Here is a 24565-nt window from a genome sequence, read left to right on the forward strand (position 1 = left end):
CTTTTTTGACAAGGATTAGTTAAAATTTGCAAATTGTAGGAATAAGGGCATTTTTATCATTTCAGTATCTCAGTTAACAGGGGTTTAGACACCATCCATTGTAAGGGTATAATTATAATTTGGTCAAGCTATAGAGCTTATTTGGTGTTTTGGCCCGACTTCAGGGGAGGTAAATGTAATTAAGCCTAAAATGAATTGGAATTTACGAGCATATTCATAAGCGCATCCGTCAGTCGGTTACAATTCTTTGGTCTCAAGTCACATCAGCTGTTTTTTTCCTTTTTTTTTTTGGTCAAACGAACACAGCTGTTGCTATCAGTAAAGTGGAGCGATTTCATTGGTCGGGCGCACAGGCCATCATTTGACGTGGTCTGCAACGTGAATGCAAACGCTTAGAAACTAATTATGGCATATGATTAAACAAGGCTACATAAGCGGGCAAGAGTTGTATTAGCTCAGGATATATAAGTACACATTGGAAACGAGTTGAAAACATTGAAATCTATAACATTATTAATGGCTTCTTAACCTTTAATATTTCGCAATGACTAATAATAAGAATAGTAATTATCAATGCATATTTCCATAAATAATTGATGATATTTACTACGTCTCTGATATAAGCTACTACTAAATACTAAGCTAGGGTAAGTATATTAAGAAGAAATCAAAATCTTCAAAAATCTTGTAAGCAGTCTTAATTATTATTATTATTAGTAATAAATTTGTATCATAACTGAGAAGATAATAACATTAATTATAAACTATGGCATGCTTTTATTTTATTTCATTTGGAAAAAGTTACATGTGCATGGCGTTTGCCCGCTCAATATTACGTCGACACGAGTGTTCTTTTTTCAAATAACGGTCCGATCGCTTATTACCTTAATTGACATGAGTACTTGACAAAGTAACAAAAAATTATTTTACATTCTTGTGATTACAATGTAGTGGCATGTCGTATTACATTTTTTTTTTGGGGTTTTGGAAATTTACATATCATTCCTTTTATGTATCCAGTATTTTCATATTGAGATTAGAATCGCCCAAAAAAAAAATCTTATGCAATAATAATTACTACTATTTTGTAAGTTCTTATCTATATATCAGCATTTACCATTCAAGTGTTACATGCCTTTTAATTGCTTACTCTTTTTTTACTTTTTTTGTCTATTCTGGATTAGGCTGTGAATGTGACCAAAAGGTAAGAACAAGTTAACAGTCTTGGCTTAAAAGGTAACAAGAAGTTAATAGTCATATCCTAAATGGTAGCAAAAATCTACAACGATGTGGCAGAAACTTCTAGGAAAATGAACACACCCTTTAAATCCCCAGCCACATTCCTCCCATTGGAACATAATTCCTGCTTAAACAATGGCAAGAAAGAGCAAGGGTAGGCAAAAGATTGAAATGACAAGAATGTCAAAAGAAAGCAACTTACTTGTTACTTTCTCAAAGCGCCGCTCTGGCCTTTTCAAGAAGGCTTATGAACTCCACACACTTTGTGGTGCTGAAATTGCAATAATCGTTTTCTCCCCAGGGAAAAAGGTTTTCTCCTATGGCCATCCTTGCCTTTACTCCATCATCGATCGTTTCGTAACCGGAAAAGCTGGCCCGAGTTCGAGCAGTTCGCAAATTGTTGAGGCACACAGGGCAGCGAGCATTCGCGAACTCAACATGCAATTGACTGAAATGCTTAATCAGTTAGACGCTGAGAGAAAGCGTGGTGAGGAGCTGATCAAACTGAGGACAGCGAGTCAAGGAAGATGCTGGTGGGAGGCTCCGGTTAATGATCTTGGACTTCAAGAACTGGAGCAACTAAAGGCGGCCATGGAGGAGCTGAAGAAGAATGTGGCCAATCAGGCAGAGAAGTTGATGGTGGAGGCTTCCAACGCGACTGCGTTTCTTGGGTCATCGAGTTCCAAGGGAGGAGGCCATGTTGGTCCAAGTAACATTGACGCTAAGGTTCCTCCTCCTGGTCTGGGACTTTCTATGACTCCTCATGGGTTTGCACTTGGATATGGTCGTGGATTTTTCTAAATCATATATCCAGAAATTGGTCTGATCTATTGTAGTAGTATTTTGTTCTGTTGAATCATATTTGGGTGTCTGTATTGTACCGTATAAATAAGTCTGGGTATTAATCTTATCTACTTTATTCCTGTGTATTTTTGTTGATGTTGTACAAGAAGCCTTTTATGCCAAAACAGTAAAAATGGGATAAAGTTTTCTTTTTCGATGTATGACCAATCTATCCCGTATTTGGAATCAAGGAAAGAAACCAATAGGAGATGATTGTAAAGTAAAAAGAAAAAACATAAGAAACTTTTTTTCTGGCTTTAATCTTCTAGACTGCCGCATGCGATGAAACTGTCAAACAAAGATGTGAAATAATAATAATAATAGCGTTAAAGAATTGCATGACTTAGTTTGGACTTTTTTTCCCCTAATATCTCTTCACACCAGTATAATAGGGTTTTTCAGTAGGTATACTAGGTAAATATCGAGAGGCTAAAATTAAAAATTAAAAATCTATCCAAACTAATGCTTTTCGATACCGAAGGCAGAACGGCTTCGTAATTCTTAGCTTCCTTCGTCCATTTCGGTGAAACATCAAACAACCTATACATGTGAAAATTTTCCCCATTAAAATGTTTAAAAATAGTTTCCAGAAAGAATTCTTAAACAACGCATTCAATTTGTTAATGTACTCATCTTTTTTTTTTTGGACTTTTTTTTTTTTATAAGTGGAATGTCTTGAACTTTGGATCTCTCACAACTCCTTTCTGCCTTATCATCTATCACATCCCTTCCCCCTCCCTCCTCTCTCGGATTAATGTACTCATCTTGATGCTAGGTATTCACATTTATAACAATTTTTATAAAGTTTAGTACTTGTTTTGAGGATCTAAATTCTTCGCGATTGCTAGGGCTATTAGTCGAGTTTTTTGAATAGGGTTTTGATAAGTCCAAACTTTACTCACAAATTAAATAGTGCTTTTAGGTTTGGATTTCGTTAAAAGATTCAAATTCAACTCACACTTGTATAAACGTTTCAAAGTCAGAGGTTTAACCTAGTAAGATCCTAACTTAGCTCATATTTAATTCGAGTTTAATATTCAGGGTCAAAATCTGTCAAGTCCGATTAAAGATAAAATCGAACGGTTTTTTTTTTTAACCGAATGGGTCAGACTCAGACTAATTCGACTCCATTAACAATTCTAATAGTTGCAGGAACACTTGCAGAATACATTTAACAGTTGGTTCGACCGAGTTGGTTCGAACTAATCTCAGCTATTAATTTGAAATTTAAATAAATTTTAAATCAACAATCAAGATAAGCTCTAGCCTTGCTTGGTCGATCCCCACAATTAAAACCTATAAAAGTCTTTTGTCAACATCACAGAATCCCAATTCGTGGTTTTGATGCCTGATTGACACTATACTAAGTTGTTTAGGATCACGGTTCGAAAGTGCATCGCTACAAATGAAAAGCATTTAGGTTCCATTTTGATTGGACGAAACGTCCTTTACAATAAAATTCACCATTCTTGTGCAAAATGTTTGATCATAATGAGTAAATTTTCGTCCAATATTTGAATGAATTACTGAAAAATAAATGAATAGCATGTTGTTCCTGTTTCTTATGTTGGTTTTCTCATACTTGCACGTGTACACGTTAGTTCCTTTTACAATACCCCGATAGACAGACGATGTTTCCCCTTGTAGTACAAAAGAAGAAGAAGAGTAAAAACAAAAGGAATAGACGATGATTGTATAGTGTTTTGAACCATGGAGAGTTCACAATGATAATCAATAGGATATTAGCTAAATAGGTAGAGAAAAGTTGGGCGGATTTAATCCATGGGCCTTGAGATCAAAGTTCAACGAATAAGGTTTACTGGGGTTTTCAGCTTGTCATAACTGTATGATACTGACCTACAAAAAAACCCCAACAAAAACCTTAGAAAGTACTATTGATCCAGATATGACGATAGAATTCTTGCTTTGGTGACCCTTTGTTACTTTAAAGACAATGATGATAACCAGTTGAAGGTTGTCAGATTATTGTATGGCTTTCCGTTAATAGCTGGCATATATCATACTATATTTGAATCTTTGGAAGATTTCTTACCAAGTGTTTTCTAATCACTTTCAAGTAAGAACGTGTGAATAATTATCAATTTGGCATCTTCTTAAATTTTTTGATTCGTGGTAGCTTTTGGATCTTAGCTTTATTTCCTAAATTTTAAGGTTTTACTTTTTTTCACCGATTTCTTCACTCGTTAACAAAATCCCTGTAATTATTAATTAATAGCAGGAGGTAAATAGCTACAATTCCTTTTTGACAAAAAAAAAAAAGCCACAATTCCTATTTACCCATTTGCCCTCTGAGTTCTTAGCATATAGGGCATGTGAAGTGAAGCTGCTGCCAATTCACTTACGTTATGATTCACTTCTTATCCTAATTACTACTAGCGTTTTATGGTGAAAACAGTTATACACAGCATTTTGCTCCTCTATAAATGCTCTTCCATCTTTCGGCTCTTTATGAAGACATAAGTAACGTGCCAAAAGCACTTTCTGTGCTCTAACAAATGCCTACAGAGTGAGTGTGAGTGCCAATTGATCATCAATTCATACCCAAAATGAGTAGAGAAACACATATATATGAGTTGACTTTGGCTTGCAATAATAACTGATACTTCACCTTGTAATGCCAACTAAGAGAAGATTTATGTCACACCATCATAGCATTAAGATCTAAGATTTTTTTAAACTCCCAAATCAAGGGTAATTATGCCTAATGATTACATATACTAGCTAGCACAAATTACAATCAATCTATCCAGATTCAAGAGTAAACTTGAGGCCCTTTAAATTGTTGCTTCTCCACTTTATCCATAACTCTTCATAGAACCACCAAACCTAACCTAAAAAACCTCTCTCCCTCTTGTATTCAGAAGAAGATCATGGCAAAGAAACCTAGCATGGGTCGCCAAAAGATCAAAATTGCAAAAATTGAGATCAAGAATCATCTCCAAGTTACATTCTCAAAACGCCGTTCGGGACTCTATAAGAAGGCGCACGAACTCAGCACTCTCTGTGGCGTTGAATTAGCCATTATAGTTTTTTCCCCAGCGGGAAAAGTATTTTCTTTTGGCCATCCTAGTGTCGATTACATAATCGATAAATTCATTGCGCGATGCAGAAATCCTCAGCCAAACTCGAGTGCACTCCACCTCGTTGAGGCTCACAGGAATGCCAGTAGTGTCCGGGAGCTCAACTTGCAGCTCACTCAAATTCTCAGTGAATTAGAAGTTGAGAAGAAAAGAGGCGAGGCATTTGATCTCATGAGAAAAGCCAGCCAAAATCATTATTGGTGGGAATCCCCTGTTAATGAACTTGGATTACACGAACTTGAACAACTAAGAGATTCACTGGAAAACATGAAAAACAGTGTGACGAGTCATGCTAGCAAGGTGGCGGCTGAGGCTAATTACAACAATTCTTCATTTTTTACACTAAACAATAGTGCTGCTGCGGGATTGTATCATCAATATGAGAGCAAACCAACCGGGGTCAGCGTGGGTTCGGTCCATCCTAATATCTTCAACTTTGGATATGATAATGGAGGATTTTGAAGCCTATTCGGTATAAACTTATCTCGTTTTTCCGATTTGACTTTGGTGCATCAAGCTAGTGCCTCGCTAGTCTAAACTGTCAATAATTATGTCATTGCTCTTCTCTGATGATTCCTCCATCAATCTACTGTAAATAGTTTAATCTCATAAAGGGTGCGCTTGGTACTATAGAATTGAAATTGAATTAGAATTCGAATTCTATAAAATTGGAATTTCAAGTCATTGCAATTCTTTCGTTTGGAAAATGCATAGAATTGGTATGGAATTTCAAATTCTTTATTTGCGTGAGAGAAGAATTCATTAGGAATTAGAATTATTTTCATGAAACATTTGCTTACATAAAATTTTTATTTTATTTTTATATAATAATTTTTTTCTTACATTTAGCTAATTTTTACTAAAAATTTAAAGGAAAAAATCAATTTATGCCTTTAATAATTTATTTTTTCGTGCATTTAGCTAATTGTTACTAAAGCTTTAAAGAAAAAAGCAAATTGCTTCCTTTTTTTTTTGGCAAAATACCAGCCAAAGCCCCAAAACCAGCTGAGACATTCAGCAAAAATTACAACCAACAATGACAATATAAATAGAAAATATTGCAACAATGACAATATAAAGCGTCATTGAATTCAAGCCCCGTAGAATTGAAATTCAATTCTAATTATTTGGGAAAGTTAGAAGCCAAACAAAAGAATTAGAATTGAGGCTTCCAATTCCAATTCTATGCCTCAATTCTATAGGAACCAAACCACCCAAACAAAAGTGTCATTGCTTAAATTGTTTCAAAGCCTGCCCCATTCATTCACCCCAAAAAAAAATAATAATAACAAAACGGAACGTAGAGAATAACTTCACTGTGGTTCAATTCCTGGACGTAATTAGGTGAGGCAACTTATACAATGCACAAAAAAGTAGTTGAGTTGATTTTTTCCATTCAATTTGAGCGGATGAGGGGTGAAAGTGGAATTTAACAAGCTCCATTCCTAGAGTCCGAGCTACATCGCACTTGCCTGGCACGGATTAAGGAAATAATTGGAAAAATTGTTTACTAAGAGTCCTATATACTTAATACATGTAAATCATACTCGATTACCGCCCACGGATTAAGGAAATAATTGGAAAAGTAGTTTCCTTTTTATTGATCTATTTAACGAAGTTGAATTGAGAACATTTTGGAGACACTTTAGTTGTCACCAAGCTGAGGAAATATATTTTTCTAATTTTAACCTAGGCAAGAAAATACTTAGCCAAAAAAAGAAGAAGAAATAATTAGATTTTTGGAAGTATATATGTTTCTATATGTTGATGCATGAATTCATCCAAACAATATGTATATCGCTTTGCTAAAAGATAATAAACCATTAACTACTTAAACTAACTACACATGCCATTAAATAACAATTTGATCGTTTGTTTTTTTTTTAAATTTTGATGAAATGATTAGATCGATAGTTCTCAACAATGCCATTTTCTTGGTCAGTGTGAGAGAGTAAATTATGTTTTGCCAGGAAAAGAAGAAAATAGCTGTTAATTCTAGACAAATTGTCCATTTCTAAGTTTAATCCATCAATCAATGAGGAGTTAACACTAATTTATATTTTGTCGAAAAAAAGAGAGAAAAAGATAGAGATGTTACTCTACATAAATCATCCATTTCTAAGTTTAATCCATCAATCAAGGGGAAATTAGGAGGGTGAAACAATGGAAACTGGAGAAAATATATCGACCGAATCACAATAAAATCTTTGACGTTTTTAGGAAACAAAATTACGGGTAAATATTAAGGAAGGTGGAACCTTATATAATAATAGGATGGGATGCCAAAGCAATGTAGCTAGGCCTTAATTCATCAAAATCCCACCAAAAGACAAAAAAAAAAAAAGGCGAAAATGAACAACATGATGATGAAGAAGAAGACGACCCAAGGTCGAAAAAAAATCGAGATCAAGAAGATAGAAAACTTGAGCAACAGGCAAGTAACCTTCTCCAAGCGAAGAGTCGGTCTCTTCAAGAAAGCAAGTGAACTTTGCGTCTTGACCGGGGCAGAAGTTGCCATCATCGTTCATTCTTTGGGCAAGCGCGTCTTTGCTTTTGGTCACCCCAACATTGACGCTGTTATTAACCGCTATACCACGGGGTCGGCATCATCATCATCATCATCCTCCTCGTCATCCGTTGCTGATCCGAAAACCCCATTGGGTGCTCATGAGATTCAACAACACAACCGACACTATGCTAAAGTGTCCAAAGAATTAGAGGTCGAGAGAAAAAGAAAGGAATTGATTGAAGGTTCGAAGTTAGAGAACGGTGGGAGTTTTTGGTGGGATGACCCAATTGAGCATATGGGTTTGGAGGAGCTTCAACAGTATAAAGCTTCATTGGAAGAGTTGAAGAAAAAGCTGTTGATGAGAGCCGATGACTTGATGCTGTTGAAAAATTCTTCTTCTTCTTCAACTAATTTGGGCTTAAATAATAGCGGTGATATCAATCCCGGCGTGACTGCAGTTGGTTGTGATGATATGTTCTTCAATCAGACGACGACTGAATACTGCAACAACTCCATCGTTCCTTATGGTTCTGATGACTTCGGAAATTCTCTGCAGGTTTGAAGATCTGTGGTTGGCAAAGTCAGGATAAGTTTAATATATGCATGGCTTTCAGCAGTTTTTTTTTACTGTTTAGTTTATTGATGGTTTTTCACAGTGTTGTTAGCGTTCATTCCTTATGAATTACTATAAATTAGGCTCTTGCAGTGTTTTATTTTATTGTGTTGACTGATGTCTCTTTTTTTTGTTTTTGTCTTTCAGTGATTTTTAAGTAGGAGTATTCTTTATCTCCCCCTCTATGCGTGCATATATTTATATATATGTGTGTGCGATCCAATCTTAAATAATTGATATTAGTGTTAAAAAGCACACTCAATGTGTGTGCAATTTAGAAATCATTATTATTTTTTATGAATTTGTAAATTTTATTTTTTCATTAATAAATTTTATAAGAACTTTTCATTAACAAACTTCAATTTATAATTAATTTTTTCTTCAATTAAAAATAGATAATTTGGTAATTGCAATATTTAGAGTGATTATGTTGGTAAATGTGATCACGTGACTTAGGGTAAAAAATTAATTTTCTAAGAATAAAATTGAAAGTTCGAAAAAAAATTGTAGAAAATATTTACACTGGCTGTCAATGCCCTCTTCTTATATATTGTATAAGATTGAGGGCCTGGACTAAATGACACCAAATAGACAAAGTGAGATGTGTAAAAATAATTAATCCAAGTTTCCTTTCCTTTTTCTTTTAAATCCAATAGTATATTGCATGAAATTAAAAGCTTTAAGCAGTAAACTTACAGGATCAATCAAGCCCAAATCATGGGCTACATACAACCTCAGCCTATCTAAAGTTTTATTTACTGATGCAGGCTGACCCACTGCAAACAAGATGAGATCACCTGATCCCGCAGATAAGTGTTTGAGTAACTTGTCTTTCTTTGTGTGGTCCAAGCATGATACCAGTGGGGAAATCCCTTCAATTGCCCCTAAAAGATATACATCAAGCACTAAGAACAATATAATCTGCAAAATGCGATGAAATGTGCAAACAATCACAAACATCACTCTCACCATCTTCTAACACCTTTAAGAAAGGCAAACCCTTTGCTCCAGATTTAATAGCTTCATTGTAAATATCACCTTTCTTCAAAGCAGTATTTGAGTATGTCTTTCCTCCTGAAGGGACACACAAGGCTTTAACAATTCCCCCACTCTTCAAGGTATCTGCAAATGCCTTGAAGGAGGAATCTGAAAATATCTCAGATACCTGCAAGCCAAGAAAAAGTTGCTGCCTAAGACCATTAGGTAATCACTCCAAAAAACAAAAAATAGATTTAAGATTTCATAATATAGTATCATCTATGGTACCAAAAGAATGACAACCTGTCTCCCCCCCCCCCCTCTCCCAAAAAAAAAGAAAGAAAAAGGGAAAAGAAACTATTTTTGTTGGGACAAACTGAAGAAGGGGCTATAGACTGCATTGGCAGTTCTCAGTTGAGAAAATTGAAAGAGATAAAGAATAAAAACAAATAATGCATGAAAACCAACAAGCTTTACATCTTTCAATCCAAGATCAAAGCGAGTATCTGGCCTATCTGAACCGTATTGGCTCATGGCTTCAGCATAAGTGAGCCTTGGGAAAGGGTCAGGTAGCTGGACACCTTTGATCTCAAGGAAAACCTGCAGGAAAATATTTATCATGCCCTGTCAACTTACCAGTTGAATATCAGAAGTAACAGCAAAAGTAATATCAATACAGAATTAAGAGTTGTATTAAACATCTAAATTGGGCCATCAGAGCCCTCATCTACCCATGTAACCCATGCCTCACTAGACCCTAACTCCATGCTACAAAAGGAAAAATTGGACAGCATCCAGCTTTAAACTTCAGGGGAAAAAATCAAGCTTATTAGAACAAACAACTATTTCGGAACAAACCTACATATATATATATTATTTGCTGATACCAAAAGGAATCATATGATAGACTACAAGCATGACGAGGTAAAATTTACACTAAAACATACGTATAATTTGTTTCAATCTTCTAAAAGATATTTAGTCAGATAATGCAAAAGATTGTCATGTTTACTCAGAAGTAATAATTATTTTCGGCACCACATATAGGCCAAGCATGTGCACAGCTGATGATGTTTAGCTTCTATACAGCAAAATGTTATACAAGTTTTAACAAGATTAATGCTATTACAGTTCAATTCCCACACCCAGCCCATAACAGAGGAGAATGTTACTAAAATTGGAAAGTAAAAGATCATACAAAAATCTACCAGGAGGTGCGAAACCTAGGTCATCAAATTCAAATACTAACCAATCAGTTGAAAAACAGGATTCAGCCATCGTATAGGCTCTGGTCGAAAATAACATTCGATTCAGAATTTCTGGAAGGTATTAAAAATTCAAATCAACAGTTTAGAGCCCCACAATGTACGTAAATTTAGTTATAATATTGCTATGGAAGAACAGCTTCTTTTAATGAAAATTTCAGGACATGTTTTACAGAATTTTATGTGCAGAAAATATATCTCACTTCAATAGAGGATTTTATCAAAGGTCTGAAGGAACTCACAAATTGTGAAATCAGATTATTGCTCTACTATCTATTAGGCTATCAACTACAGCAAACTAATTGGCAGGATCAAGGAAGTGAGAGGGGTCAGCTAAATGAAACGTATCTTAACTCACTGGATCATTCTAATGCTTTTATCCTCACCTCATTTCATTTTGTGATTTGTTACCTCATCAAACTATTTCTACCACCCAAAAAAAAAAAAAGACAACCTTCCTAATCAAATCTTCATTAAGTCTGAGCATGTCCTCTAAGGGAGTGAAAGCCATCTCCATATCTAGTTGCGTAAATTCAGGTTGTCTATCTGCCCTTAGATCTTCATCCCTGAAACACCTGCAAAGCAAGAGCAGATGAAGTCACATTGTGGTCTTGGTTGTATACTAATAAATGACCCAGCAATAAATGCAAAATTTCTTGATCCCCCTCTAGAATCCTTTTTCCTCATAATAATCTGAGGGGGGAAGGGGGGAGATCCTCTTCACATAAGTTGAACAATGTGTGGCAGAATGTAAAGATGCAAGAGAAAAGGGGAATTTAAATGAAAATCAACAGTCTGATCAAATAGTCGTAAACTTAAAACTTATTACCTTGCAATTTGATAGTATTTATCAAAACCAGAGACCATCAACATTTGTTTGAACAGCTGCGGACTTTGGGGCAAGGCATAAAATGTTCCTGGCTTTAAATGATGGAATTAAGCAATCAGATTTTTATTTGATGACTGATATATCTCTGGAAAACATAAACTTGAAACGTAGAGAATTAGATGTTAAAAAGCCAATAAAACAAGTAAATATTTTTCATCCTTGATGTTTCGATGTATCAAATGCTGTATGGAAATTGTTCAGCCTCCATCACTTCCAAAAGATCTACACGAGTTGTATTAAATGGCCTTCTCCTTTTCTTATCTTACAAGTTGCCTTGAGCGGGTTCTCAACAACAAAGGTAAAAAGTTTGGGGAATAACAGCTCAAATGCAATGAAATTTTAACTCTGAGTATAAATTTGAGAAGCTAAAAACATAGGTAGCCATAAAAGGCGGGAGATTAAGCGTAGCTTAGAAAACACAATTTGGCTTGAATTCGAGATTGAAGCCTGATGGGATGGGAATTCTTTCAAAATCACTAAGTCATCACCAGGACAAACGACAACATCAATACCAAGATTACATTTTGTTTTTCAATTCACTTCAACAGAAAACAAGGGAAAACACCAAAAGAGTGAAGAGGAGAAATTAGAGATAATCCCGAGATAGGTACATTTAACAGGGCAAATACTGTACCTGAATTCTTGAAGGCACAAGATAATCCCGAGCACCTTCTGGAGTAGATCTAGATAGAATTGGAGTCTCAATCTACCTTACAAACATGAAGGCAAGGATCAGAGAGTGGAAGAGACAGACTCCAGTAGAATCTTCTGATTGCACTAAGATGTTAAAATGCAAACATTACCTCCACAAAACCATGTACATCCTCAAGGTACCTTCGGATGAGTTTTACCACTTGATGCCGCAATATAATGTTGGAAGTCATTTGTGGCCGGCGCAAATCAAGGCATCGATATCTAGTAACAGGTATGGGGACCATTTAATCCGTACAGTTTAAGAGACATGCATCGAAGATCTTACAAGCAGTAAACAATCAATATATTTTAGGCTATGGAAAAGAACTATGGCCTCTGAAGCATTGCATGCTTTAAAGCCACAAACTACATTGAATAGAAAACACACATCATAGGGTATGGAACATGCAAAATGTGAGAATTGATGGTAAATAACCCATGCTACCTCTTCAACTATGTGGTTCAAAGATCAATATCACCAAAATCCCTTATCATCATATAGTGATATTACTTACTAATTTTATTTCTTCTCTTGTAAATGAGGCAAGTACTAGTATTCTTTTACTTAAGCAGTTAAGTGTCTCAGAAACAACTAGAACAACAAACCATGACCCAAGCAAACTCCAGTTTACCCACTCCAGTCACAATACCACAAATTAGCGAGAGGAAGCAGAAACAAAAGTAGACCTTCAATCATTAAGAAATGCCCAACTCGACCAGAAAAGTAAAAATATCAATTATCAAGAGAACTAACAGCAATCTGCAGAGAGAAGCAAAACATAAGCCCATGGTCAAAAAACTTCAGAAAGTTTTCACCTCAAGCGAATTTCCTCCTTTACAGATTCTTTGGCATCATCTGCAGTAGTAACTAAGAAAGGCAGCTTAGATCTCACAGTATTCAGAACATGGACACGCTCAGCAGCCACCTGCAAACTTAAGCAATTGTACTAAAACCACCAAAAAGAATAATCATCCAGGAGCAAATCCAAGTTAAGGAAATAATAAAACAGCGGTCATCAGTTATTAGAATTCGTCTTCCACAATCAACTACACATCATAATTCCACAACCAACTTTGCAGAAACTAAGTAAATTGTGGAGCACTGAGATAAAGAACTCATCCATGAACATATGATTATAACATCAGCAACAATTCATTACCTTTCCTTCTCTCCTAGTCAATCACCAGCATCAGACTTCGATTTTCTCTTTCTCTGATGCACCTAAGCTGTTATCTTCTTCTAATAACACTTATAGAATAGCAATTCAAACAAGGTCGTATTTTAACCATATTAATCATTACACTTGGAAGGTTTTTGCGGGGGAAAACATAAAACATTGCCCTTGGATTGTTCTTGTTACACCTGTTAATTTTAACACTTGAACACTTCAAAAATTGGGCCAGGGGGACTGCTTGAACAAAAGCCTAAAAAGGTTTTCCTTCAAATCACAATGCAAAACACCCTTGACACAATAGATCTGGTTGAATTCATAACAACTAGCACCACGCCTTGTTTTCAGCCATAGGCATGTTATTCTCAGTTTCTTAAAGAGTTCATGGAGACTAAACAGACAGGTGAACTGCCAAAGGAGACCTCAAATTCAAATTTTCTAGACTTACTATAGTGAGAATGTAATCAGTGACTTCCTTCAGCTGCTTTTTCTGTAATTATTGCAGAATGCATCCATCTATGCATAAAGATTTAAAGCTAAAGCAGAACACACCTCTACTGCACCAGTCCTCATCTTCTTGTTGACAGACTCAATTGGGCGAGGCCGAACAACACCTTCTACGGCCACCACATACTCAACTCTTAAGTCATTCACTGTTGAATGAGCATCAGGAAATTCGTTGGGAAGGGTCGTAATCTGAAATTCCCAAAGCACAAAAGGTAAAGACCAGTTCAACAACTCGCCCCAAAGATACTCTTTGTCGCAATTTCATCAAATAGCATATTCATAGCTACTCTTTCCCATGCAGCATTTATCGCAAATCAACAAGCATTCTCAACAAAGAAAACAAACCAAAACACGGATTGTAGACTGTAAGTACTGGTAACTTCAGACAGATTACTTCAAATAAAATTCCATCAATGTTCAAAATTTTCCACGTTTCCTAGGCAGAATGCCTTAAATTTCAGACTTAAGTAAACAAACTAATGGTCATCATGTTCAAAAATATTTATTACAATGGAAAAATAAAAGCAATAGCCAGTCAAGAACTATTACATGCTCAAGAAATGAAAGATTGAGAATTCATTATTTTTTTAAAAAAAAAAAAGGAGAGAGAGAGAGAAGAAAATGAAAAATAAGTACCTGTACAACACCGGTATGGTCACGGAGATTAACGAAAGTGAGGCCACCATGAACACGATGAAGGGCAACCCAGCCGCAGAGCCTGACCCGTTTATTCACATCAGCTTCTGACAATTCACCGCAGAAAGCGGTCCGGCTCACCCATTCAAGAGAAGGGATGGAGCGAGATACTTTAGGGGAAGCGGCAACAAGTGGTGTTTCAGTTGAAGAAGGAGAAGGAGACGAAGCAGAAACAGAAGGAGTTGAAATGCAGCGTTTAGGAGGTTGCGTGGGTTTGAAGCTGGGGCTGTGCGAGTTTAGGAATAGAAGAGGCAATGGAGGTGGTTTGAGTGAGAAGTGTTTACAGCGGAAGGCTATACCGGGCAGAGCGCGGAGGAGTTGTGCGGCCATCTCGCGGCAGCCGCTTCAATTTTTCAATTGAGACTCCGAGCAGATAAGTCCATGGCCGGGGGACGAAGCCGAATTGAATTGAGAGTCCAAAACTATGTCGTTTTCCTGGTCCTTTTACTTCAGTGTAGATTGGGCTTGGCCTACCAAAGCTTGCTGAGCCAGCCTGCTCCATTTGATCTCAATGTTGTTGTTGACCCTAACCATCACGTGATTGGGGTTGGGCATGTACGCTCGATCTATTTTAAAATGAAACAAAGTTGGGCCAAGTTACGTAGGAAAATCAAGTGAGTTAAAATAACTTCCTTGCGTATATTTGTTTGACAAGAAAAATTTGTAGATAAAATAAGTAGTTAATTATACTTATTGAAAATATTGTGGTAATCAAATATTTTTCCTTTAAAGTCCTGTAAATTTGGATGCAATGTGCAGAAAATTAAGGTAGTATTTGTTGGTAAAGAAAAATATGGAAGAGTAAAGGAAAGTTAGTTATATTTTCCTTTAGCTCCTTTGAGGTTTAACCAAATTGCCAAATAAACTCTATAATTCTACAAAGTTATAGATAACCCTCTTTGTGGTAAACAAATATCATAAAGACACTTTTTGATGTGAGTTAATTATTTTACTAACATTATTGGTCCTCTCATCATTAATGTTATCAACATCGTCTTATGCTAGAAATCCTAAAATGCCCTTGAAACCATAAATTCCTCATTTCCTTCTACCGGAATCTACGTAATTTGCAAAAGTCCACCAAGTTGGCTGCTGCCAAATTCGATAATCATGAATTCACAATCAAAATACAAACATGAATCCCATGAACATCCATCCATACATCAGTATATCCTTTTCATTAACACAGCAAAAATTAAATCCAAATGCAACAATTACGAGCTCTTAAAGTGTTATAAAATTAAGTTGGATGTGTACCAAATCGTCAAAACAAAATAAAAATGTATGCTTTGTGTAAGCCCTACTATATTTGTTTGAGCCTGAATATTTGTGATTGGAATAAAAGAGAATCAAGAAAGAAATGAAGGTAATTGTAAAAGGGAAATGGCTCATCAAATTTGGTGCACAAAAGGAGAGAGTTAATGAAGCCTGGATGGTGGTTTTGGAGAAAGAATAGAGTTTCGAATTTTTCATAAAAAGAAGATTTAGAGCTGAAGTTACAGTAATGCAGCAGTAGCAGGGATATTAATGAAGCAAGGGGAAGTCCGATCGAATAATTGAAGAACAAAAACAAGTTAGTGGAATAGAAAAACATACTACACTCTTTTTCTTTTCCATATTTCCTCAATTTCCTTTCACCAACCTATTTAGTTACCTTTTCTCTTTCCTACCCTTTATGTTTAATTACATCATTTTCCTTTATGTTGGTTTGTTATGTCCTGTATGCATGTTATTAAGAAATTGTTTTTCGTTATTTTTGTTTCTTTACTTCTTCTAATTTATTCATTAACTTCTCTTTGGAATGCAAAAATTATTATGTTTAGATTGTATTCTCTTCCTTTCTTCCTATCTTTTCTTCTCTCTCTCTCTCTCTCTTTGCTTTTTTGACAAGGATTAGTTAAAATTTGCAAATTGTAGGAATAAGGGCATTTTTATCATTTCAGTATCTCAGTTAACAGGGGTTTAGACACCATCCATTGTAAGGGTATAATTATAATTTGGTCAAGCTATAGAGCTTATTTGGTGTTTTGGCCCGACTTCAGGGGAGGTAAATGTAATTAAGCCTAAAATGAATTGGAATTTACGAGCATATTCATAAGCGCATCCGTCAGTCGGTTACAATTCTTTGGTCTCAAGTCACAGCAGCTGTTTTTTTCCTTTTTTTTTTTTGGTCAAACGAACACAGCTGTTGCTATCAGTAAAGTGGAGCGATTTCATTGGTCGGGCGCACAGGCCATCATTTGACGTGGTCTGCAACGTGAATGCAAACGCTTAGAAACTAATTATGGCATATGATTAAACAAGGCTACATAAGCGGGCAAGAGTTGTATTAGCTCAGGATATATAAGTACACATTGGAAACGAGTTGAAAACATTGAAATCTGTAACATTATTAATGGCTTCTTAACCTTTAATATTTCGCAATGACTAATAATAAGAATAGTAATTATCAATGCATATTTCCATAAATAATTGATGATATTTACTACGTCTCTGATATAAGCTACTACTAAATACTAAGCTAGGGTAAGTATATTAAGAAGAAATCAAAATCTTCAAAAATCTTGTAAGCAGTCTTAATTATTATTATTATTAGTAATAAATTTGTATCATAACTGAGAAGATAATAACATTAATTATAAACTATGGCATGCTTTTATTTTATTTCATTTGGAAAAAGTTTACAATAAATTTCCAGTTTGTCCAATAACTAAGGCCTTGTTTGGCAAGCAAGTTTTGGCTAAGTTTATTTGTTGCAAGTTTTTTAAAAACAGTTATAATAACTTCAAAAAATTTTCAAAAATTTTAAATTATATTCTTCAAAATATCCAAAAAATTACTTCAAAATATCCAAAAATTTATACACTTCAAAAAAAGATTTTACAACTTTTACAGTAAGTTACAATAAAATTTTAGACAAACACCCAAAAAACTTACTTACCAAATAGGGCCTAAGTAGATTTAAAGGAAAAAAAATCAAAAAGTAGTTTTGACAAAAAAAAAAGGATAGATTTAAAGAAAATCACATAATTCCCCCGAGATACCAACATCCCTTCAGCATCCATCCTCTCGTCCCTCCGACATAAAGCCCTACTGATTAAACCACAAAGTTCATCCAAATCTTAATTAGGAGCCAATCTGGTGAGTGTGTTTGGATTACACATTATTTTCACCTTTTTTACACGCACTGACTTGCTTACATTATCAACACATTTTCAACTACTTTTTTTATCTTACATACATCGCATCAAATGAGTGCTACAGTATTTTTTCACAAATTTATTTCAAATAATTTACTATCCAAGCACACTCACTATTCTTGAAGTCGTACTCTTTCAAAATTGAATCAGCAATTAAGCAAGTCAATCCAGCACGAGGGTTGGAAGGAAGAACGGGAGTTTTATAAGCAATGATTACACTCAAACTAGGCAGGAAGAAAAGTATATATCATCTATTATTCTATATTATGCAAAGTACATGTGTTTCTTCGTAAAAGTCTGATTATAGAATTTAGCCCCTCTTCATTATTATAAGCTGACTTTAGCTCCTCTCAAATATTATAAGTTGTGATGACCAGTTCTTAGGGCATCCACAGCGCGGGTGTAATGGCCCTCCATTACACCGCTCCATGACACGGTTTCCCATTGGAGTCGTGTCATGGAGATTACACGCATCATATATTGTGATGATCAGTTCTTAGGGCATCCACAGCGCGAGTGTAATGGCCCTCCATTACACCGCTCCATGACACGGTATCCCATTGGAGTCGTGTCATGGAGATTACACGCATCATGGATAACACTTTTGTTGACTACTGAATGGAAATTTAAATTGGAATTTAAGAATAGGAGATGATATTGTAGTGAGAGATAAAAAGAGAGGGGTGAGGGGCGAAAATGAAAAGAGAGGTTATAATCAATGCTATTTGCACAATCTGACACGGCCCAAAATAGGCACGAGACGTTTAAATTGGCTGAGCCCAATGTATAAATGTGGTCCATGAACACGGTGGGTTACATAATTACCAGCAACTACAATCTGTTGGTCTTGGTGCAGTTTGGTTTTGCTTCTATTCAATGTTGAATGTACACGTGGTATATTGATAGTGGTTGTATAATGTACCGTCCGATCTGCCACCTATATTATGGCAAGACTAATGATTTGAATTAGAAAAGTTAACATTGAATAGACTAGTACTAGTATCATGAAAGCAGTTACTATCACGACGGGTTAGGATTCAGTTGATTGGAAATCAGAGATTTACATGTCCCAGATGTTTGATTTTTTTTTTTTTTTAACTAAGGCCTACTGTTTTGAGCTATTTGCACATAAAGCGAAGTTTTAATATTGGCAAATTAAGTTTATTTTTGTTGCAAGTTTTGCACAAAAATTTGAAAAGTTATAATGCATAAAAATAAAACTTCAAATAAAATTTTCAAAAATTTTGTAAATAATGGTACGTCTTCAAAATATCACCAAAAAACGTAATATCAGTTTTACATTTATGACAAATTAATTAAAATATGCCATGAAATAAATTAATTTTAAATATACACTTCAGACTAAAAAGACTGGCATTACCAATACTCGCATCAACAACAGCTGTCCACCAGGCAGCTGTGTCCAATCCAACTCATCTGCCGCCCCAAGCTTCCAATCACAACATTCGTCCATACAACATTACTTCGCTTGGAGTAGTCACCAAATATCTAGTAAAAGAAAATAGTACTAATTTGACAAAAAAAAAAAAGTTCTTTACACTCCATATTTTATTATTTGCACTCTCACTATTTATTATATCATATAGTCTAATAAATAAAAATTATATAATAAAAATGATAGTGAAAGTGCAAATAACAAAAAGATGAGTGTAAATATAAAGTGTATTTAGATAATGTATTATTTGAAATATTATTTAGATTAATTACTGTAGCATTTTTTGGAATGTTATTTATGTGAGATAAAAAGATAGTTGGGAATATAAAAATGTGGATTGGAAAATATGTTTATAATGCAAGCGAAATATTATATGAAATAATTCAGTAATCCAACATTTTTTTAACGAGCAGGTGATATTTGTATTCATTAACAAATTTAAATTACACTTAATTTAGTATATAATGCACACATTTACATTTATTATTAGACCGTGGATTTGACACTTCTTTCAATTTAACTACATCTTGTAGAAAATTATGCCTAATTTGGATTGCGTTTTTTTTTTGTAGAAAATTTTTATAAGTTTCCTTGAGAATATTTTTGTCATATTTTTCTAATCATTTTCTTATCTCACGCACATCACATTTAAAAAAAAGAATGTTACTATATTTTATATTTCTAGAAAAATTCCTAAAAACTTACAATTCGAACGGACTTTTAATATTTTAGTCTCATCCAATTCAACAACCAACGAGGGAGTACTTGTTAGCTAAATCAAATGATAATAATAATAATAATTATTCATGTGTTTGGATAGCAGATTATTTGAAATAAATTTTTAAAAAAATTACGATAGCATCTTTTTTATATGATATATATGGGATAAAAAAAATATTGGAAAATGTATTTACTGTTTAATCAAATAAATTGCACGAGTAATTGTCTATCCAAACAGAAGAGAAAAAGACAAGACTCGAACACTCACTCCCATGCAAGCACATCCAATCGTTTGTACTGCTAATTAATTAATAAGGAGATGCTAATTTCCAAAAACACACGCTATACGTTACCAAGAAAGCAAGAGAAAGATAGCCAATGCTGCCCTGGCACTAGATCACCATTCGTACGTGCACACAGCTCATTCCGCACGCTTGCCCATGCAACGTCAATCTGGCCCCGGCCACTTTTTACTTCTCTTCTATATCCTAATGTCCTGTAGTAATATTTTCCAGGTCCTCTCTCTCTCTCTCTCTTTTCTCACTCCACAAGCTGCTTCTCCAGCCTGTTCTTAACTTTTCTACTCTTCCTTCAGTCTTTATCTTCCGCCTCCCAATCCGCATCCCCACATCCCTTATATCTATGCCCTCCCCAATAAACCTCTCCCATTCATCAACTGCGTTCTACATCCTTCAATTCTTTTCCAGACGGACCAAAACAATGGATCCTTGTCCATTCGTCCGAATTGTGATTGGAAACTTGGCGCTGAGGCTTCCTTCCCCATCCTCATGGTCTAAGTCAACGACCACCACGACCCTGTGTTACTGTAAAATCAAGCTCAAAGGCTTCCCAACGCAGTATTCGACTGTCCCGTGGCTCTCTCAGGAGAGTGGTACTGATGCGATTGAGCACAGGATTCATGCTGGGTTTAACTTCAAGAAGTTGGAGTTTGAGAAACTTGTTGAGAAATCGGCCGCCAGAGGTGGGACTTGTGGTTTGAAGATTGAGATATATACGGGAAAAGGAGGGAATACTTCTGCAGCTTGCGGGTGGAAGTTGGGTGGGAAACTTTTGGGCAGCGTTTTGGTGCAGCTGGACTTGAAGGCAACGGAGCATAGTAATAAAGGGTGCGTGATTCAGGATGGATGGATTAGTACGGTGGGCGGTGGGAGTGGAAAAGGGGTTGCGTTGCACGTAAACGTGAGAGCTGAGCCAGACCCAAGATTTGTGTTTCAATTTGACGGGGAGCCTGAGTGTAGTCCCCAAGTGTTTCAGGTCAATGGGAACGTCAAACAACCAGTTTTCTCTTGCAAGTTTGGGTTCAGAAGTTGTGGAGAAAGAAATTTGAGATCCAGGTTGGTTTTTCTCTTTTTATTTGGGCGTAAAAACTGCTATTACTATTTCCAAATTTCAGTTTGTTGGTGGTTGCGTTTTAGAGATGTTTGTTCATTAAAGTATTTGGTGGAGTTGGGTTGTATTAGTAATTGTATGCGATCTCAAGTCTAGTGATACTGCTTGAGGAAGTTTCAGCTAAATGCGTATCGACTTCAATCGATATAAACAGTTACAAGAACTTACAGACTACCTTCCATCTTTTATTGGGGTCGTTCGCATGATCGTCTGTTGTTCTAAAAGAATAAAATTAGGCTTGTTATAATCGAATTTCAGAAGGCCTATTTCGTTGCATGATACGCAAGTAGATGAGCTTTTCATTGAATTTCCCTCCTTGCTGACATATTTGTTCTAATCAAAGGGGTCCATGTAATTTGATAGTAAAATTGTTCTTCAAGCATGTTGATTGCGCTTTATTTTGTGAACAGTGATCATGAGAGTCATTTGTGCATGTTTTAACTTGTAGTATCGATTAATTGGCTTACAATCAAATGATGCGAATGGTGACTAAGTACAAATTTTTCTTCATACAGATCATCTATGTCAGAGCCAAACACCAGAACTGGCTGCTTCAGTGCATCATTTCCAGCGGAAAAAGAACGACCCTTGAAGGAGCGAAAAGGGTGGTCAATTACAATCCACGATCTATCTGGTTCACCGGTTGCCGTAGCATCAATGGTGACACCATTTGTTGCCTCACCAGGCTCTGATAGAGTGAGCAGGTCGAATCCAGGAGCCTGGCTCATACTCCGCCCTGGCCACGGAACCTGGAAGCCTTGGGGGCGGCTGGAGGCCTGGAGAGAGCGGAATGGTGGTGACCATCTGGGCTACCGCTTTGAACTTATCCCTGATGGCAGCATAGACACCATCACCCTGGCCAATTCCTCATTTAGCACCAAAAAGGGCGGAAAATTTAGCATAGACATTGCTACTGGCGGCACTCCATTGACCAGCCCCAACAGCAGCTTCGATTTTAGTTCTGCTTCTTCAGGTTCGGGGTCAGGGTCAGGATCTTGGGGACAACTGTTGTATAGAGGGTTCGTCATGTCGTCTACCGTGGAGGGTGATGGAAAATGTAGCAAGCCGGAGGTGGAAATCGGGGTGCAACATGTAACTTGCACAGAGGATGCAGCAGCATTTGTGGCATTGGCGGCTGCAGTGGACTTGAGCATGGATGCTTGCAGGTCATTCTCACAAAAGATTCGAAGAGAATTAAGACAGCCCGATCAGGAATATTAACCAAAGTTTTAAGTTGCCTCACGACGGCTTTTGCATTTAGTTACTTGAGAGTTTTTGGATTAGCGATTTTAACTAACGTAAACTAGCTACAGTTTCAACTGATGATTCTTATATAGTACTAGTATCAGATAAAAAAGAGTGTACAGTGATTGACAGCGGTTGTAATTTTTGTTTTGGCTTCAAAAATTTTATTCATTGTGTACAATTGTTGTTTGAATCTTGAATTAGAGTAGTAGTGTATTTGTTCAGAGCGGAGATGGATCGAATTTTTTGTGTGGTATCCGAAATTAAAGAAGTAAGTGCCTCTCCGGGTGGGTAGGTACTGGCACTATTTTTAACGAGGCTGCAAATGCTACTGGTTCCATGTTTTTTTTTTTTTTTTTTGGTCGATACAGGAATGTCCGAACTTTCGAGTCCGATTAATTCTTGCAGCCCGAGAGAGGGTGCGTCAATTCATTCCAAGCACGTTAGTAGGACTCGAACTTTGGTGAACATGTCTAAAGAGGAATAATCACACCGGTCAAGCTACCTGATGGGACTACTGGTTCCATGTATGCTAGCTGTTCTTCTTGTCTGGCATGGTGCTCACATGGCTGGCATGATTCTTTTTTTTTTTGAAGGAGGGCCGTTTGATTCTTTGAACTCGTCCTTTGGCACCGTGACAAAGAAGCAAATAGGAGTATTTATTTGTCTTTTTCTTGCAAGAATTCTACAGTTAAATGGCCCTTCAAGTTGGTACTGTTAGCTTTATTCCTAGGTTCTTTATCAATGGCATAATTGCTTGATGTCGACGGGGACCAAGCCAAAAAAACAAAAAGAAAAAATTTTCAGGTGGGAACAACGAACGAGGGACTCTGCTGTGTATTTGCAGGTCAATGCAGTAATCTATGCAAATGAACCTTGCTAAGCTGGAATGCAATCAAAGCATAGGATATATGCAAAGTGAAGCAGCCGTGGCTATTCTAGAATCACCCCCTATATATATATATATATATATATTAGAAAAACGTTTTAAGTAAATCAAGAAATTCCTGAACCACTGGTGCCGGTCCACCACCAAGGCAGTAGACACCAGAATTCCCAACAAACAGCCAATAATCATCACCATCATCCAGGCTGGCGACTGCCCAAAAGTCCACCCACGCTGGTAACGTAAGGCATGAGATCGGTCGAGTTGATTTTCGGGCTAACACGTGTACCCACTTCGAGTTTTCATAATCAATTCCAATTTTATGGTGCAACCTGCCAAGTGTGTTTTTTGAGTTTTTATTTAAAATTTTACTGTAATTTAATATAAAAGTTTTTTAAAATTTGTTTGAAGTGTGTTTTTTTTAATATTTTAAAGTTTATAGTTTAAAAATTTTTAAATTTTTTTTAGATTACTGTAGTTAAAGTTTTTAAAAAAACTCGTAACAGATAAATTTGACAAAAAATTTATCTGCCAAACAAGGCCTATAATCATTATACTTTCCCGGGTCTAAAGCACCGTAGACGTCAGTCAAAATCTTTAATAATAATAATAATAATAATAATAATGAAGACCGTAGACCAATAGACGTGAAGATTGGCAAGGTCAAAGTCACGTTGCTTATAAAAGAATAGTACTATATGCTATGATCCAGGCAGGCATACAGTCAAAAGATGAAATGAGAAAATCATCAACCACTGGGAGAAAAACGCCCTTTTCTTCTAGTAGTACTGTAGTAGTAACAATAATGAGCATCAGAATAAAGAACATTTTCCACTTACAAAATTAGAATTTAGAAAGCCACCAGAGCCCAATAGGGACAGAGCAGGACAATTGCGGGCGCTGGCTAGCAGCTAGAATGCTGGATTCCTTGAAGAAACTGGCCCTATTCGCGTCTTCAATATTCAGTTCTCTACTTTCGGCCCAAATTCCCAATTTCTCGAGTAACATTAGCCGCATATCCTAGTTAAAATTAAAGACCATCATCTTCTAAGCTTCATAATTGCGTCCCCCGGAAAACAAAAGCATTATCCTCCGGTTGTCAACTTGCAGAACATTCATTACATCGGAAGGCATTTTGAGATT

The 24565-nt window shown here is 36.0% G+C and overlaps 5 protein-coding genes across 7 annotated transcripts; 4 read left to right on the plus strand and 1 right to left on the minus strand.

The window, feature by feature from the left end:
* Positions 1 to 1374: 1374 nt before the first annotated feature.
* Positions 1375 to 2040, plus strand: LOC113759222 (agamous-like MADS-box protein AGL62). The gene has a single exon (XM_027301792.1). The coding sequence runs from the start codon at positions 1375 to 1377 to the stop codon at positions 2038 to 2040; it is 666 nt and encodes a 221-aa protein (XP_027157593.1).
* A 2933-nt stretch (positions 2041 to 4973) lies between these two features.
* On the plus strand, positions 4974 to 5645 carry LOC113759223 (agamous-like MADS-box protein AGL62). The gene has a single exon (XM_027301793.1). It carries the CDS (start codon positions 4974 to 4976, stop codon positions 5643 to 5645), a length of 672 nt encoding a protein of 223 aa, XP_027157594.1.
* Positions 5646 to 7534: 1889 nt separating this feature from the next.
* Positions 7535 to 8160, plus strand: LOC113759224 (agamous-like MADS-box protein AGL62). Its single transcript, XM_027301794.1, has 2 exons — positions 7535 to 8073; positions 8151 to 8160. The coding sequence occupies exons 1-2, from the start codon at positions 7535 to 7537 to the stop codon at positions 8158 to 8160; spliced, it is 549 nt and encodes a 182-aa protein (XP_027157595.1).
* LOC113761583 (aspartate--tRNA ligase, chloroplastic/mitochondrial-like) lies at positions 8077 to 14901 on the minus strand. Of its 3 annotated transcripts, none has more exons than XM_027304646.1 (11): positions 14446 to 14901; positions 13855 to 13998; positions 12947 to 13056; positions 12241 to 12352; positions 12072 to 12143; positions 11378 to 11469; positions 11003 to 11123; positions 9761 to 9883; positions 9275 to 9470; positions 9002 to 9189; positions 8077 to 8258 (listed from the first exon to the last, which is right to left on the minus strand). In XM_027304646.1, exons 1-11 carry the CDS (start codon positions 14833 to 14835, stop codon positions 8172 to 8174), a joined length of 1635 nt encoding a protein of 544 aa, XP_027160447.1. In that variant the 5' UTR covers positions 14836 to 14901; the 3' UTR covers positions 8077 to 8171. The 3 variants fall into 3 exon arrangements, with proteins under 3 accessions (XP_027160447.1, XP_027160446.1, XP_027160448.1); XM_027304645.1 differs by having other exon boundaries at positions 9761 to 9907; XM_027304647.1 differs by lacking the exon at positions 9761 to 9883.
* Positions 14902 to 20439: 5538 nt separating this feature from the next.
* LOC113762074 lies at positions 20440 to 22736 on the plus strand. The gene is made up of 2 exons (XM_027305328.1): positions 20440 to 21236; positions 21807 to 22736. The coding sequence occupies exons 1-2, from the start codon at positions 20524 to 20526 to the stop codon at positions 22510 to 22512; spliced, it is 1419 nt and encodes a 472-aa protein (XP_027161129.1). The 5' UTR covers positions 20440 to 20523; the 3' UTR covers positions 22513 to 22736.
* Positions 22737 to 24565: the final 1829 nt, after the last annotated feature.

Source organism: Coffea eugenioides, chromosome 2, assembly GCF_003713205.1.
Source record: "Coffea eugenioides isolate CCC68of chromosome 2, Ceug_1.0, whole genome shotgun sequence".
NCBI classification, from domain to species: Eukaryota; Viridiplantae; Streptophyta; class Magnoliopsida; order Gentianales; family Rubiaceae; genus Coffea; species Coffea eugenioides.